The sequence below is a fragment of the Phaseolus vulgaris genome, chromosome 8 (genome assembly GCF_051622355.1).
Source record: "Phaseolus vulgaris cultivar YP4 chromosome 8, ASM5162235v1, whole genome shotgun sequence".
Lineage (NCBI taxonomy): Eukaryota > Viridiplantae > Streptophyta > Magnoliopsida > Fabales > Fabaceae > Phaseolus > Phaseolus vulgaris.
In genome coordinates this window covers 48,813,070-48,826,319 of record NC_143505.1, presented here as the reverse complement: position 1 = coordinate 48,826,319, position 13,250 = coordinate 48,813,070, and the positions used below count along the sequence as shown (strand labels likewise).

The 13,250-nt window shown below is 35.4% G+C and overlaps 2 protein-coding genes and 2 pseudogenes across 2 annotated transcripts; 3 read left to right on the top strand and 1 right to left on the bottom strand.

The window, feature by feature from the left end:
• The first annotated feature begins 1,846 nt into the window (after positions 1 to 1,846).
• On the top strand, positions 1,847 to 1,952 carry LOC137827361 (small nucleolar RNA R71; annotated as a pseudogene).
• A 2,250-nt stretch (positions 1,953 to 4,202) lies between these two features.
• Positions 4,203 to 4,948, top strand: LOC137825286 (protein-L-isoaspartate O-methyltransferase 1). Its single transcript, XM_068630961.1, has 2 exons — positions 4,203 to 4,335; positions 4,704 to 4,948. Exons 1-2 carry the CDS (start codon positions 4,203 to 4,205, stop codon positions 4,946 to 4,948), a joined length of 378 nt encoding a protein of 125 aa, XP_068487062.1.
• Positions 4,949 to 5,084: 136 nt separating this feature from the next.
• Positions 5,085 to 5,730, top strand: LOC137826504 (large ribosomal subunit protein uL22y). Its single transcript, XM_068632484.2, has one exon. It carries the CDS (start codon positions 5,128 to 5,130, stop codon positions 5,671 to 5,673), a length of 546 nt encoding a protein of 181 aa, XP_068488585.1. The 5' UTR covers positions 5,085 to 5,127; the 3' UTR covers positions 5,674 to 5,730.
• A 5,790-nt stretch (positions 5,731 to 11,520) lies between these two features.
• On the bottom strand, positions 11,521 to 12,785 carry LOC150025629 (rust resistance kinase Lr10 pseudogene; annotated as a pseudogene).
• Between the last annotated feature and the right edge of the window lie 465 nt (positions 12,786 to 13,250).

The window sequence follows — 13,250 nt, the reverse complement described above, 5'->3', positions numbered from 1 at the left end:
CAAACCTACATGATCATTTCACATATCAAACTGGTTTTAAAGACATCAAATATTAAAACATACTACTACATCAAAACAAAAATTAAAGACACATTTCAAAACAAAACACTAGGTTGCCTCCCAGCAAGCGCTCGTTTAATGTCATATAGCTTGACGCCTGATTAACGTCATTAAAGGTTCAACAACAATCACATCCACTCTGAAACACTCTTTCTGATCATTTAAATATTTCATTGCTTCAAAAACATTAAAGCTTACTTCTTCATCTTGAACACAAACCTTCAATCTTCCTTTGTCTACATCAATTATAACTTTGGCAGTTTTCATGAATGGTCTTCCCAATATCAAAGGTACTTTAGCATCTTCTTCAATATCCATTACAACAAAATCTAATGGGAATAGAAATTTATCTACCTTTACCAACAAATCTTCAACTATTCCATGTGGATATTTGATTGATCTATCAGCCAACTGCAAAGTCATTCTTGTTGGTTTCATTTCTACAACTCCAATTTTCTTCAGCATTGACAAAGGCATCAAATTAATACTAGCTCCAAGATCCAATAATGCCTTTTCAATAGTAAGATTTCCTATGGTAACTGGCAAAGTGAAACTCCCAGGATCTCTAGATTTCTTTGGTAATGATTTTTGAATTATAGCACTGCATCCAGCTTCAAATTCAACTATCTCCTATGGTCATTGATTTTTCTTTTATTTGTCAATAATTCCTTCATGAATTTAGCATATGTAGGCATCTACTTTAAAGCTCCAGTAAAAGGAATATTAATTTGCAATCTTTTAAGAATATTCATAAATCTTGCAAATTGTCTTTCTTTGCATTTCTTTGTAGGAGCATGTGGATAAGGTACATCTTTTATAGGAACACTCCTCTCTTGTTCTCACTTTTTTTTATTTTTTTTTCTATTTTCTCTCCAATATGTACAACATCTTCCTTATTCCTTCCTTCTCCCCCCCACACTCAATTTGTTCTTTTTCACTCTCTATATCTTTTAAAACCTCCTCCTCAACAACTAAGTTTTCCCCAATTCCTTTTCCTATAACTTTCCCATTTCTGGTAGTGATAGACATGCAATGCTCCTTGGGATTGGTTTGTGTATTGGCTAAAAATTGACTTCCTTGATTATCAGCTAACTGTTTAGCCAACTGCCCCACCTGTGTCTCTAAATTCCTTATTGATGCTTCAGTATTTTTCTGATTGAATAGAGAGGCTTGCATGAACTTCTTAAAAGTATCCTCCAATTTTGATGTTCTCTCATGAATGGAAGGATATTGTGGTTGGAACCAAGGAACTTGCCTGTTAGATGATCCAGCTTCTTGCTTCCATCCAAAACCTTGATTTGGATTTTTTCTCCACCCTTGAGCCATGTTATTTGGATAGTTAGATGAAAAGTCACCTTGCCTTCCTTGATTATTCATATACTAAACCTCTTCCTCTGATGGATTTTGGTAAGAGCATTGGTCATTAAGATGATCTCCCCCACAAAAATCACACTTCAAAGCTTGATTCTGAATTGAAGGAGAATTTACTGCATGTAATTGTTAAGGAAGTTTTGACATTTGCTTGGTTAATGCCTCAATTTGCTTAGTCAAAATCTTATTTTGTGCTAAACTTGCATCTGAAGTACTAAGATCCAACACACCTTTCTTTTGCACTGTATGTCTATCGTGTTGAGCTTGGTAATTTGTTGAGGCTAAGGCATCAATGATTCTTATAGCTTGTTCTGCATCAACAGTCATCATTGTACCTCTTGCTGCAGCATCCAAGATCATTTTAGTATCAGGCCTCAAACCATTGTGGAATATGTTCAACTGAGCAATATCCTCAAAGCCATGATTAGGACACCTTCTTAACATCACTTTAAAACGTTCCCAAGCTTCACAAAAAGGTTCATCTGGCCCTTGCCTGAATGTGGAGATATCAGACTTAGCCTTGATATATCGAGAGAGTGGGAATAATCTATGTAGGAATTTCTCTTCTACATCATTCCAGCTACTTAGACTTTGGTTTGGATGCGACTTTAACCATTCTTTTGCTTTGCCTGCAAGTGAGAAAGGAAATAGATGCAGATAAACAGATTCAATATCATTTTCCTCGAAGCCCATGGTCCCAACCAACTCATAAAATATGGATAGATGAGTATAAGGGTCTTCATGATCCATTCAACTAAATTGATGAGTGCTGATTAAGCTAAGAAAATTTGGCTTCATTTCTAATGATTTGGTGGCAGGAGGTATGGCTATGCTAGAGAAATGCCTCAGTCCTTGTTGCATAGCATAGTCTCCCAATGTCCTTCTAGGTGGATTTTGTCTATTATCAGCCATTTGCAACTTTGTTTGATTGTGCGAGTTGAGAGTATTGGAAGATTCTCCTTTTTCTTGTCCCTGCTTCTTCTTTTCTTCTCTCTTCTTGCTCTGGTTTTTTCTAGCTATCTTCTCAATTTCTGGATCAAATTCCATTTGATCTTCAGGAACCTATCCTCGTAATAGCATATATCTAAGACAACTCAAGCAAGGATTAGCACAGGATAAAAGAATAAGATCTAAACAAGTGTTTATTCACAAACAAAACAAACTATTCACAATACTCAATAAGTTATACTTTAGAAATTCTTAAAAGAAATTGCTCCCTGGCAACGACGCCAAAAACTTGTTGATTTTTCTCGGCAAGTGTACCGAATCAATTGTAATATAGTACTCTTTAAAGTACGAATGTCGAACCCACAGGGAACAATTCTAATTAAGATGTTCTGTTATAAAACTCATTAAGTATAAAAAATAATTTTGAGAAATTGTTCATAACCAAATTAAAGATTTCACAAGTAACTCAGAGATTTAGGTTTTGATTCAACCAAAAACAAAACTAACTTATCAAATATAGAGAAAGATACTTGGGATTGAATTGTGTTTCTCTCAATCATGTGTATTTTTTAATAATACAATATATAATACTCAAAACTACCTATTCTTGATGCTTCATTTAAAGTCATTCACCTTGATTCCTCACAGATGAAATTCATAAGATAATTTTTCAAATACTGATTCCTTAGATATCTAACAAATCATCCAACTTTATGAACAGAATTATGATGCAATTAATAACCTGAAATCTATTCCTAGCATTACAAGTTATCAAATATTTTCGTCTATTTCAGATCCTTAAAGGTACTTTCCAATTAAATTTAAGGATCAAAATCAAGACTCCATTGATCAGATAGAATCAAGCAATAAGCATGAAACGAAAATACCAAAAACAAGTAGAAAAGAGAATATTATATATATATAAATATATATATATATATATATATATATATATATATATATCACCAATAATACATTTGATCAAAGTAAATTACATTCAATCCCAAGTTAGAAAGCACTTAGTCACTCATGACAGCTCCTTCAATCTTCATTCTTGATCTGGATTGCATAAGAAGGGCTGAGCTGAGCAAGTTCTTCTCCTAAGAACAAAGGTTTCTTCTTCTTCTCTCACTAATCTCTCTCTATAAAAATCCAATCTTTTTCCACCGCTTCCGTTTCCACTTTGTTACAAAATTTATATATTGAACTTTAGCTCAAGCTAGCCAATTTAGCTTAAGCTAGATCTTTCAGTGCATTTTTAGCTTGAGCTAGCAATTCCAGCCTAGGCTAAATTAGTACTGCACCTTTAATCAACTTTGGATAGTTTTAGCTTGAGCTAGCAATTCTAACCTGGGCTAGATTAGTACTGCACCTTTAATCAACTCTGGACAGATTTAGCTTGAACTAAATCCTCTAGCTTGAGCTAAATCTTCTAGCTTGAGCTAAATCCTCTTGTGATCCAATTAAGTTTTAGCTTTCTATCTTTCAATGCTTCATATTCATCTGCAATTTACACAAAAATTGAGATTAAATTTCTTCATTTGTTTCTTGGTTCAAAATATATAATGAGATTCAATAATTCTCAAATTAGGGTAATTTTCTTACATTAAGCAACAATTAAGTTCCAAAGTGTTCAATTTTCTCAATCATAAAAACTATACACTGGCACTTATCACATAGTTGTTTCCATGTTAATTTGTGTTTGGCTTTGTTGAACTCATTCTAGTGTTTGGCTTTTCGCATTTTAATCTTTAGTTGGTGGTCACAATTCCAAATTCGACTTGTGTTCAAGAACGGGGTACCTGACCGCGTGCTTTGCCTTGATGGTTGGACCCCTAGGTCATGTTGTTGGTGTAGAGCATATTCCTGAATTGGTTTCTTTTTCGATAGAGTATATTCAGAAAAGCGTTGTTGCTACACAATTGAAAGATGGTTCCCTTTCTGATCATGCTGGTGGTATGGTTTTTCAATTTTCTGTTTGAATGGAATCTGAAAGATTGAATATTTTCATTTTAGCACAATAACTGAATGCAATCCTTGTTTCTAGCTTAGGTTTTAAACACATAATGTCGTAGTTTGAATACGTATAGTTCTGTAGAACGGTAAAAACATAACCTGTTTGTCAGGATTTTCAATTTCTTTGATGTTGAGTCCATTAAAGTGCATTGTTCTTTTTATGGTTATCTAAAATATTCGTGTGACATTGTATGCATGACAATAGAATTTACTGAATCTACTATTGTTGCATGATTATTTCTTAACTAGTTAAATAAACGTCTACTTGGGATTATGGATTGGAGGATTGATAATTGTGGTGTTGACAGATGGGAGGCAAGGTTGGCCAGAGTTTGCACCTTATGATGCCATTAACGTTGGAGCAACAGCACCAGAAATTCCCCAGCCACTTATTGACCAGTTGAAGCCTGGAGGTAGAATGGTGATTCCTGTCGGAAACATATTTCAAGATTTAAAGGTGGTGGATTGGCATTCAAATTTTTTTTTGCGTAAGCAGCTTAGGAATAATCAAACACTTGGAAGGTTAGTACATGAGTGGTGTGAATTGAACTAATCTCAGTTTGGAATAGACATGTACTTCTAATTAACAGCGCAACAACCAAAGGTTCATATTATTATATTATAATTATGACTTGATGTTTAGTTAATTACCTAACTATGATTACCACACTTATTTATGATGTCGTGAGCCAATTCTTTGTTTGAATTGTGAAGGTGCCGAATTAAGCAACAATGGTGAAGTACTCAAGGGAGCCAAACAATCCCACTAAGTCTTGCAAGGCTAGAGGTGCCGACCTTAGCGTTCATTTCAATAACACTAGGGAAACTTCATTTGCAATCAGGAAGTTGTCCCTGGTTAAGGCTAGAAGGTACTTGGAAGATGTTCTTGCCCACAAACAAGTCATTCCGTTTAGACGTTTCTGTCGCGATGTTGGAAGGATAGCCCAAGCAAAGAGTAGACACTCTAATGGCCAAGGAAGGTGGCCTGTCAAATCAGCAAAATTCATCCTTAATTTGCTTAAAAATGCCGAGAGCAATGCTGAAGTGAAAGGTTTGAATGTTGATGCGCTTTACATTTCCCATATCCAAGTCAATCAAGCGCAAAAGCAAAGACGCCGAACATACCGAGCCCATGGAAGAATCAATCCTTATATGTCATCCCCGTGCCACATAGAATTAATATTCTCGGAAAAGGAAGAACCCGTCAGGAAGGAGCCCGAGACAAATTTGACAACAAGCAAGAAGTCCCAAGCTCTACGAAGTAGTGCCTCTTCTTAGGTTTCATTGGTTTTATTTTTGTGCAATTGCTTGATGAAGTTTCATACTCTGTTTCAAATTTGGAAATATTACAAGACAAGAAGCTGTAAGCATTGTGGGCCAATTTACATTTTGTTTATCATTATTCATGATCGTAAAAAAAGGCAAGCTTTAGTTCTAAATAGCTGGATGACTTAGAGCATGTATTTTTATTATTATATTTATTAATTTTAATTATATTATGAAGTTTAATTATATTATATTTATGTTATGATTTAATTATATTAGGAAATTTAAATGTGTACTGGAATTTAATTATAATATGAAATTATATATTATTATAAATTTAGATTATAAAACATAATTGAATAAATTATTAAATTTTTTAAAAATAAAATTAAATATTTAATACTCGAATTATGACAGTTGTAATAGTTATTATAAACGTCATACTATAATGTATTAAGTGATGCTTAAAACTGTCACTATTTACATTAAAATTGATTTACTCAATTTCAAAATTACGACATTTATAACTGACGTAAATTACACGCTTAAAATTGTCACTTTATACAATGTATTATATGGCGTCTATTACAACGGTTCTCAATTGGTATCGCCACAAAGTTTAATGTGGCGGTTATAAACGTCATATTTTAAGAAAATAACCATCACCACATACACTTTTTTTTTGTAGTGGATTAATTGTGTCGAGGTGGTTCTCCCGACTTTTATTTAAGATAGAGATTCTCGAGCTAGAGAACTTTGAGTTGTATGATTTACAAGCATAATGTTAGCATTAAGAATCACTCAAGGTTAAATATGAATTGCTTTTAGGACATAAAAATATAATTTGGGCATAAAGTAACAATTCTAACTATAAGGTCCATAGTTTGTTTTATTTATTTTTTATGTGTGTCCAATCAACAAACTCATATGACTGCTTACAAGTATGGGCGAACACAAGGAAAAATACGAGGAATGACATATGGCTATAGGGGAGCATGAACAAGCAAGACATTGGAAGTGGTTGTTGCAACTAAAACAAAACGGAGTTCGGCACACCCGACAAATAATATTGAATAAATAAAACGGAATAATAAAAGAGATAAAGAGGAAAAAACACACCCGAAAATTGTTAACGGAGTTCGGCCTGTTTAGCCTAATCTCCGAGCACAACTGAAATAGCCCGCTTTTATTATTATGGGAGAAGATATTACAAATTGGGATATATAACAGTGAAGGAGGAGAGTTTAATTTATAAAACCCTCAAACCTCCTTCCTAAACAATGAACCCACCGATGTGGGACTTGGGATTAAGCCAAAATCAACAAATCTCCACCTTGACTTAATTTCAAGTCCCAACTAAAACAAATCTTCTCAAAACATAACAAAAACAAACTTTGCAGTGCTTCAAATTTGCGCCTCCGGGCGCCAACTTCAAATGTGCAAGATATTAACCAAGTCTAAACAATGTTCAAACTTGGCCCTTGTAACCACCTTGGTGAGCATATCTGCAGGATTCTCCGTAGTGTGAATCTTCTGGAGAACAATCTCCTCTTCTTCGAGAATCTCACGCACAAAGTGATAGCGAACATCAATGTGCTTCGTCCGTGCATGAAAGACTTGATTCTTTGCTAAATGAATAGCATTTTGACTGTCAGAATATAACTCAAGTTGTTTCTGACCAACTCCCAAGTCTTTAAGCAACCCATGAAGCCAAATTGCTTCCTTCACAGCCTCTGTAATCGCCATATACTCTGCCTCTGTCGTAGACAAAAGCCACCGTAGACTGCAAGGTAGACTTCCAACTAACTGGCGCTTTTGCTAAAGTAAACAAATAGCCAGTTGTAGACCGTCGCTTATCCAAATCACCTGCATAATCATAATCACAATATCCAACTATGCATTGACCAAGTGATTCATCTTGCTCAAATGCCAATCCAATATCTAAGGTATTTTGGAGGTACCGTAGAATCCATCTTACAGCTTGCCAATGTCCCTTGCCTGGATTATGCATGTACCTGCTAACAACACTCATAGCCTGTGAAATATTTGGTCTTGTACACACCATTGCTTACATCAAGCTTCCAACTGCATTTGCATATGGGACTTTCGCCATGTATTCTCGTTCTTCATCAGTCGTCGGAGATAAACGGCTACTCAATTTCAAATGAGGAGCAAGTGGGGTACTTACAGGTTTTGTATCTTCGTGTATACCAAAACGTTGTAGTACCTTATGCAAATACTGCTTCTGTGACAGCCAAAGTTTTCCCCTCTCTCTGTCCCTGTTTATCTCCATGCCGAGAATCTTCTTGGCTTCCCCTATATCCTTCATCTCGAACTCTTTACTCAACTGAGCCTTTAACCTGTCAATCTCAACTGGGCTCTTTGCTTTTAGTAATTGTGCCAGCTTCCACGTCTTGTTCTTCTTCAAAGACTGCATCTCCTCTTCCATCGTACCTGCCCAATTACCACTCTCTGAACTCAAAATGGCTTCTGGGTAAGTGAATGGAATGTCATCAACAACTGGAAGTGCATAGGCAACCATATCCATGAAACGAGTAGGCTTCTGAATATCTCGTCTCTGTCTTCTAACTGCAATTGGCGCTAATTGCTGTTGAGATTCTTGGGTAGGAACCTCTTCCTCATCTGACTCTTGTTCTGCCATAGGAGAGTCACTTGTGGTATTTCGTGTGGGGATCACCACTGTCGGCTCAAACTCCACCTGCTTCCGGACACACTCCACCTGTTGTGGAGTACTATCAGCTCCTTCTGGATTTACCTTCTTTAACATGGAAAATTCATCAAAGGTAACATCCCTGCTGATAATCGTCTTCTTTGCCTCTAGACACCACAAACGGTATCCCTTCACTCCAGGACTAAAGCCCATGAAAAGAGCCTTCTTTGCCCGTGGATCCAACTTTGTTTCAATCACATGATAATATGCAATAGAACCAAAAACATGCAAAGAATCATAATCAGTTGCAGGTTTTCCAGACCATATCTCTAACGAGGTTTTGCCATCTATAGCAGATGATGGCAAAGGATGGACGAGATGTTGAGCGTATGTCACAGCCTCAGCCCAAAACTCTCTGCCTAACTCAGCATTAGACAACATACAACGAACTTTCTCCACATGTGTCTTGTTCATACGCTCCAACACCCCATTCTGCTGTGGTGTTTTTTTAACAGTGAAGTGTCGAACTATGCCACAATCTTGACATACCTTCAGGAACGGATCACTATTGTATTCTCCTCCATTGCCTGTTCGGAGAACCTTAATCTTCCTTCCTGTCTGGTTTTCAACTTGAGCTTTCCACTTAAGGAAAATTTCAAGCACATCATTTTTGTTCTTCATAGTAAACACCCAAACTCTCCTGGAAAAATCATCCACAAAAGTGACAAAATAATGCCTACCTCTGATTGACGGAGTCTTGGCAGGTCCCCACACATCTGAATGCACATAATCCAAAATACCCTTGGTATTGTGAATAGCAATGTCAAACTTCACTCTTCGTTGTTTTCCCAGAACACAATGCTCACAAAATTCAAGTTTGCAAGCCTTCGTACCTTTCAACAATCCCTGCTTGGTAAGAATTTGCAAGGATTTCTCTCCAACATGTCCCAACCTCATATGCCACAACTTCGTTGCCTCAGCATCCTTCTTAGAGCTAGAAGTTGCTGCCGCTACTGTCCCCACCACTGTACTACCTTGGTAGTAATACAAATTGTTCTTCTTCACGCCTTTCAACATCACCAGTGCTCCTGAAGTTGCTTTAAGAATTTCATCTCGCATCGTCACAACCAGACCTTTAGATTCTAAAGCCCCCAATGAGATGAGATTCTTCTTCAACTTTGGCACGTACCCGTACATCCCGCAAAATTCTGGTGGATCCATCATGATTCCGCAGCTTGATTGAACCTATCCCAGCTGTCTTACATGGATTATCATTACCCATGTAAACAACCCCGCCATCAAGTTCTTGAAATTCAAAGAACCAATCCCGAATTGGACACATATGATCGGTACAACTTGAATCCAATATCCACTCATCTGGATACGATGATGCTGAAAGCGAGACAATTAAAGAGATATCTGATTTCACATCACTTTTGCATTCTGCAACATTTGCATCTTTTGGACCCTTCCCTTTCTTCTCCAGTTTTGGACAGTCTTTCTTCCAGTGTCCTTTCTCATGACAGAAAGCACACTCATCTTTGGCAACGGCTCGACCTTTAGACTTAGACCTCCCTCTTCTCCCCTTTGTCTAGCTTTGCTGACGACCTCTTGCCACCAATGCTTCTTCCGATGTCGTTGATTTGATTTTCATCTTATCCTGCTTTCTCAATTCATGACTATATAAAGCAGAACAAACAACATCTAACGACACATTCTCCTTCCCGTGAAGGAGCGTAGTCTCCAAATGTTCAAATTCATCAGGAAGAGATGATAACAACTTCAAAGCCAAATCCTCATCCTCAAACTTCACATCTAAATTCAACAGGTCTGCTACTATTTGATTAAACATAGTGATGTGTGCATTCATAGTAGTACCTTGTTGGTAGTCAAATCGAAACAACCTTTTCTTCATCAGGAGTTTGTTCTGACCACTCTTCTTCAGAAACTTGTCCTCCAATGCCTTCCACAGTTTGTGTGCAGAAGTCTTATTTTTTACAGCATACTTCTGCTCTCTGGACAGGCAGGATGAAATAGTTCCGCATGCCAACCGGTTGATGATGCTCCATTCTTTCTCCTTTACCTCTTCTGGTTTCTCTCCTTCAATAGCAATATCAAGACCCTGCTGAAAAAGAGAGTCCAAGACCTCTCCTTGCCACATGCCAAAATGTCCAGTGCCATCAAATATTTCCACCGCCAATTTCAAAGTGGACACCTGGAACCTCGACCATGATGACGAGGAGCTCGACACTCTGGATACATCATTCGCTTCTTCTTCTTGTTTTGCCATTACAAACTCAAATTATAATATTCAATATTACAAATAATTTCAAACAACCCAAGGGCGAACCTTCGGCTCTTGATACCACTTGTTGGGAAAAACGGGTAATTTTCCCACTAAAAAAAAACCCTAACAGAGCTACCCGACAAATAATATTGAATAAATAAAGCGGAATAATAAAAGAGATAAAGAGGAAAAAAACACACCCGAAAATTGTTAACGGAGTTCGGCCTATTTGGCCTAATCTCCGAGGACAACTGAAATAGCCCGCTTTTATTATTATGGGAGAAGATATTACAAATTGGGATATATAACAGTGAAGGAGGAGAGTTTAATTTATAACCCTCAAACCTCCTTCCCAAACAATGAACCCACCGATGTGGGACTTGGGATTAAGCCAAAATCAACAATATGAATATGAGAATTTGTTTATTACACATGACTGTCATCACAATGAATAAGCGACTGGTCATACAAACAAGAAATTTTCTAGATGTTATGATGCTTTTATATGCTTCTATGTGTAGTTTTGAATGGTTTAATTCTCCTTATGAGAGTTTGGGCTGTTAACTATGGTTTTATGGTATGGTGAGGGGAGGAAGGTATGTAATGGTGAGTATTTAGTTACCTTTAATTTGTAAATATTTTAGACTTTTGTATATGCTTGGAATGTCCCAACTACTCCATTCATCTATATACTTTTCTTGTTGATAAAAAAAAAACAACGATTTAACATAATAGTACAACCCGTGATAATAAATTGAAGAAGAAATGAAGACATCACGATTTGTCTCCTTTTGAAATATGTGAATATGATTACTCAGATTGAAGTATAAATTTCAACAAATTTTAAATTTGATAACACATATTTTAAACTTCAAAATATAAAACTAAGGAAGGGTAATACATACAAATCACATATTATAGATGAGAAAATGTTCAACAAAGTAAGGTGGATGAAAATAAATAACCATTGTGCATAATCAAATGTTATTCTCTATTGGATTAATCAATTTCCAAAGAATAACTAGAAGAACAAGTAAATTCAGTTGTTATTGTTTGTTTAGAGTTTTCTGTTGCTTCATATGGATATAAAGAAAAATTTGGAGGGATTTCCAATTTTTTAATGTCTCCTTCAAGCATTTCCACTACTTTGTTCATGGAGGGACGATCATTTGGATTCATTTGTATACACCAAAATGCAACTATGATCATCTTCTTTACTATTTTCTTTTCCTCCTCTGTGATATCTTCCATTTCTTCTATTTTTATATCTTCCTCTTCTCTAATGTGATCATAAACCCAAGAGGGAAAATAAATTTGGCTTAAATTCTCGGCATGGGGATTTAAGTTTTTCCTCCTGCTTGCCATCTCCATTAAAAGCATTCCAAAACTATAAACATCAGACTTATAGGATATTCCCCAATATTTTTATAAAACAATTCTGGAGCCATATATCCAATTGTTCCTCCTATTGTTGTCATGGTGACAATGCTATTATCTATGGGATATAACTTTGCCAATCCAAAATCAGAGACCTTTGGATTGAATTTATCATCAAGTAGAATATTATGGGGCTTTATATCAAAATGCAAAATTTGCATCTCACATCCATGGTGGAGATAAGCAATCCCCCGAGCTACCCCAATTGCTATATTGTATATTTTGTCATAGCCAAATTCTATATTTTTGTCTTTAGAAAAAATAATTTTATCAAGAGATCCATTGGACATGAATTCATAAACAAGAGCACGTCACGAACCCTCAACACAAAATCCAATTAATTGCACTATATTTTGATGATGTATTCTTCCAATGGTGGCAACTTCACTTATAAAGTCTTGTCCACTACCTTTTGATTTACCTAACATTTTTATTGCCACATAAGATCCACTAGACAACTTTCCCTTAAACACACGGTCATAGCCTCCTTCACCCAACTTTTCTTTGAAACCTTTCACCATTTTCTTAATTTCCTTGTATGAGTATCTAATAGGCATCATGTTATTGTGTTCCAGATAATTTTCAATATTTTCATATTTGACAAATTCCTTTTCCGCCACTTGTATATCCCAAACAAAAATCTGACTGCCAAGAAAGATGGTAGAAGATAGCGTCCTATAATAAATGATACCGGACCAAAGTAGAAGTTTAAACCAAATCTTAGCTTTCCTAGTGTTATTGTGTCAAGCAGTACTGAAAATTAAATAAAAAATATAAGTGCATTTCAATAAAGAATGATAAAGAAAGAAATATGTAAGTGCAATAAAATATAAATCTAATTTTTCAATTTCTCTACTTTCACTACAAGAAAATAATTAAATTGTAACTAATTTTACAGATAAAATTTGAAATTTGTTTTGTTAGTGTATTAGTTAACTTAGATAATATTTTATAAATTAAAAAATTATTGGTACCTAAAATAGTTCATATTATTAATAAAAATTTGTAAACTAGTTTCTAAATTAATATCTAACTTAATCAATATATTAACTAATTATTTTTTGTTTATAAATTTAGTTTTTATGGTGTCTAAAATGAGAAGAGTGCATGCTAAAAGATAAAGAATAATATTAACAATTAAATAAAAAATCAACTATATAAATATTTTAATTAATTTTAAAGTTTGTTATATGA

What these genes read in the sequence shown, in the direction of transcription:
- LOC137826504 (XM_068632484.2), top strand. Translation starts at nt 5,128, where the DNA reads ATGGTGAAGTACTCAAGGGAGCCAAACAATCCCACTAAGTCTTGCAAG.
- LOC137825286 (XM_068630961.1), top strand. Translation starts at nt 4,203, where the DNA reads ATGGTTGGACCCCTAGGTCATGTTGTTGGTGTAGAGCATATTCCTGAA. An exon ending in CCTTTCTGATCATGCTGGTG is followed by an intron (nt 4,336 to 4,703) that starts GTATGGTTTTTC and finishes TGGTGTTGACAG; the next exon opens with ATGGGAGGCAAGGTTGGCCA.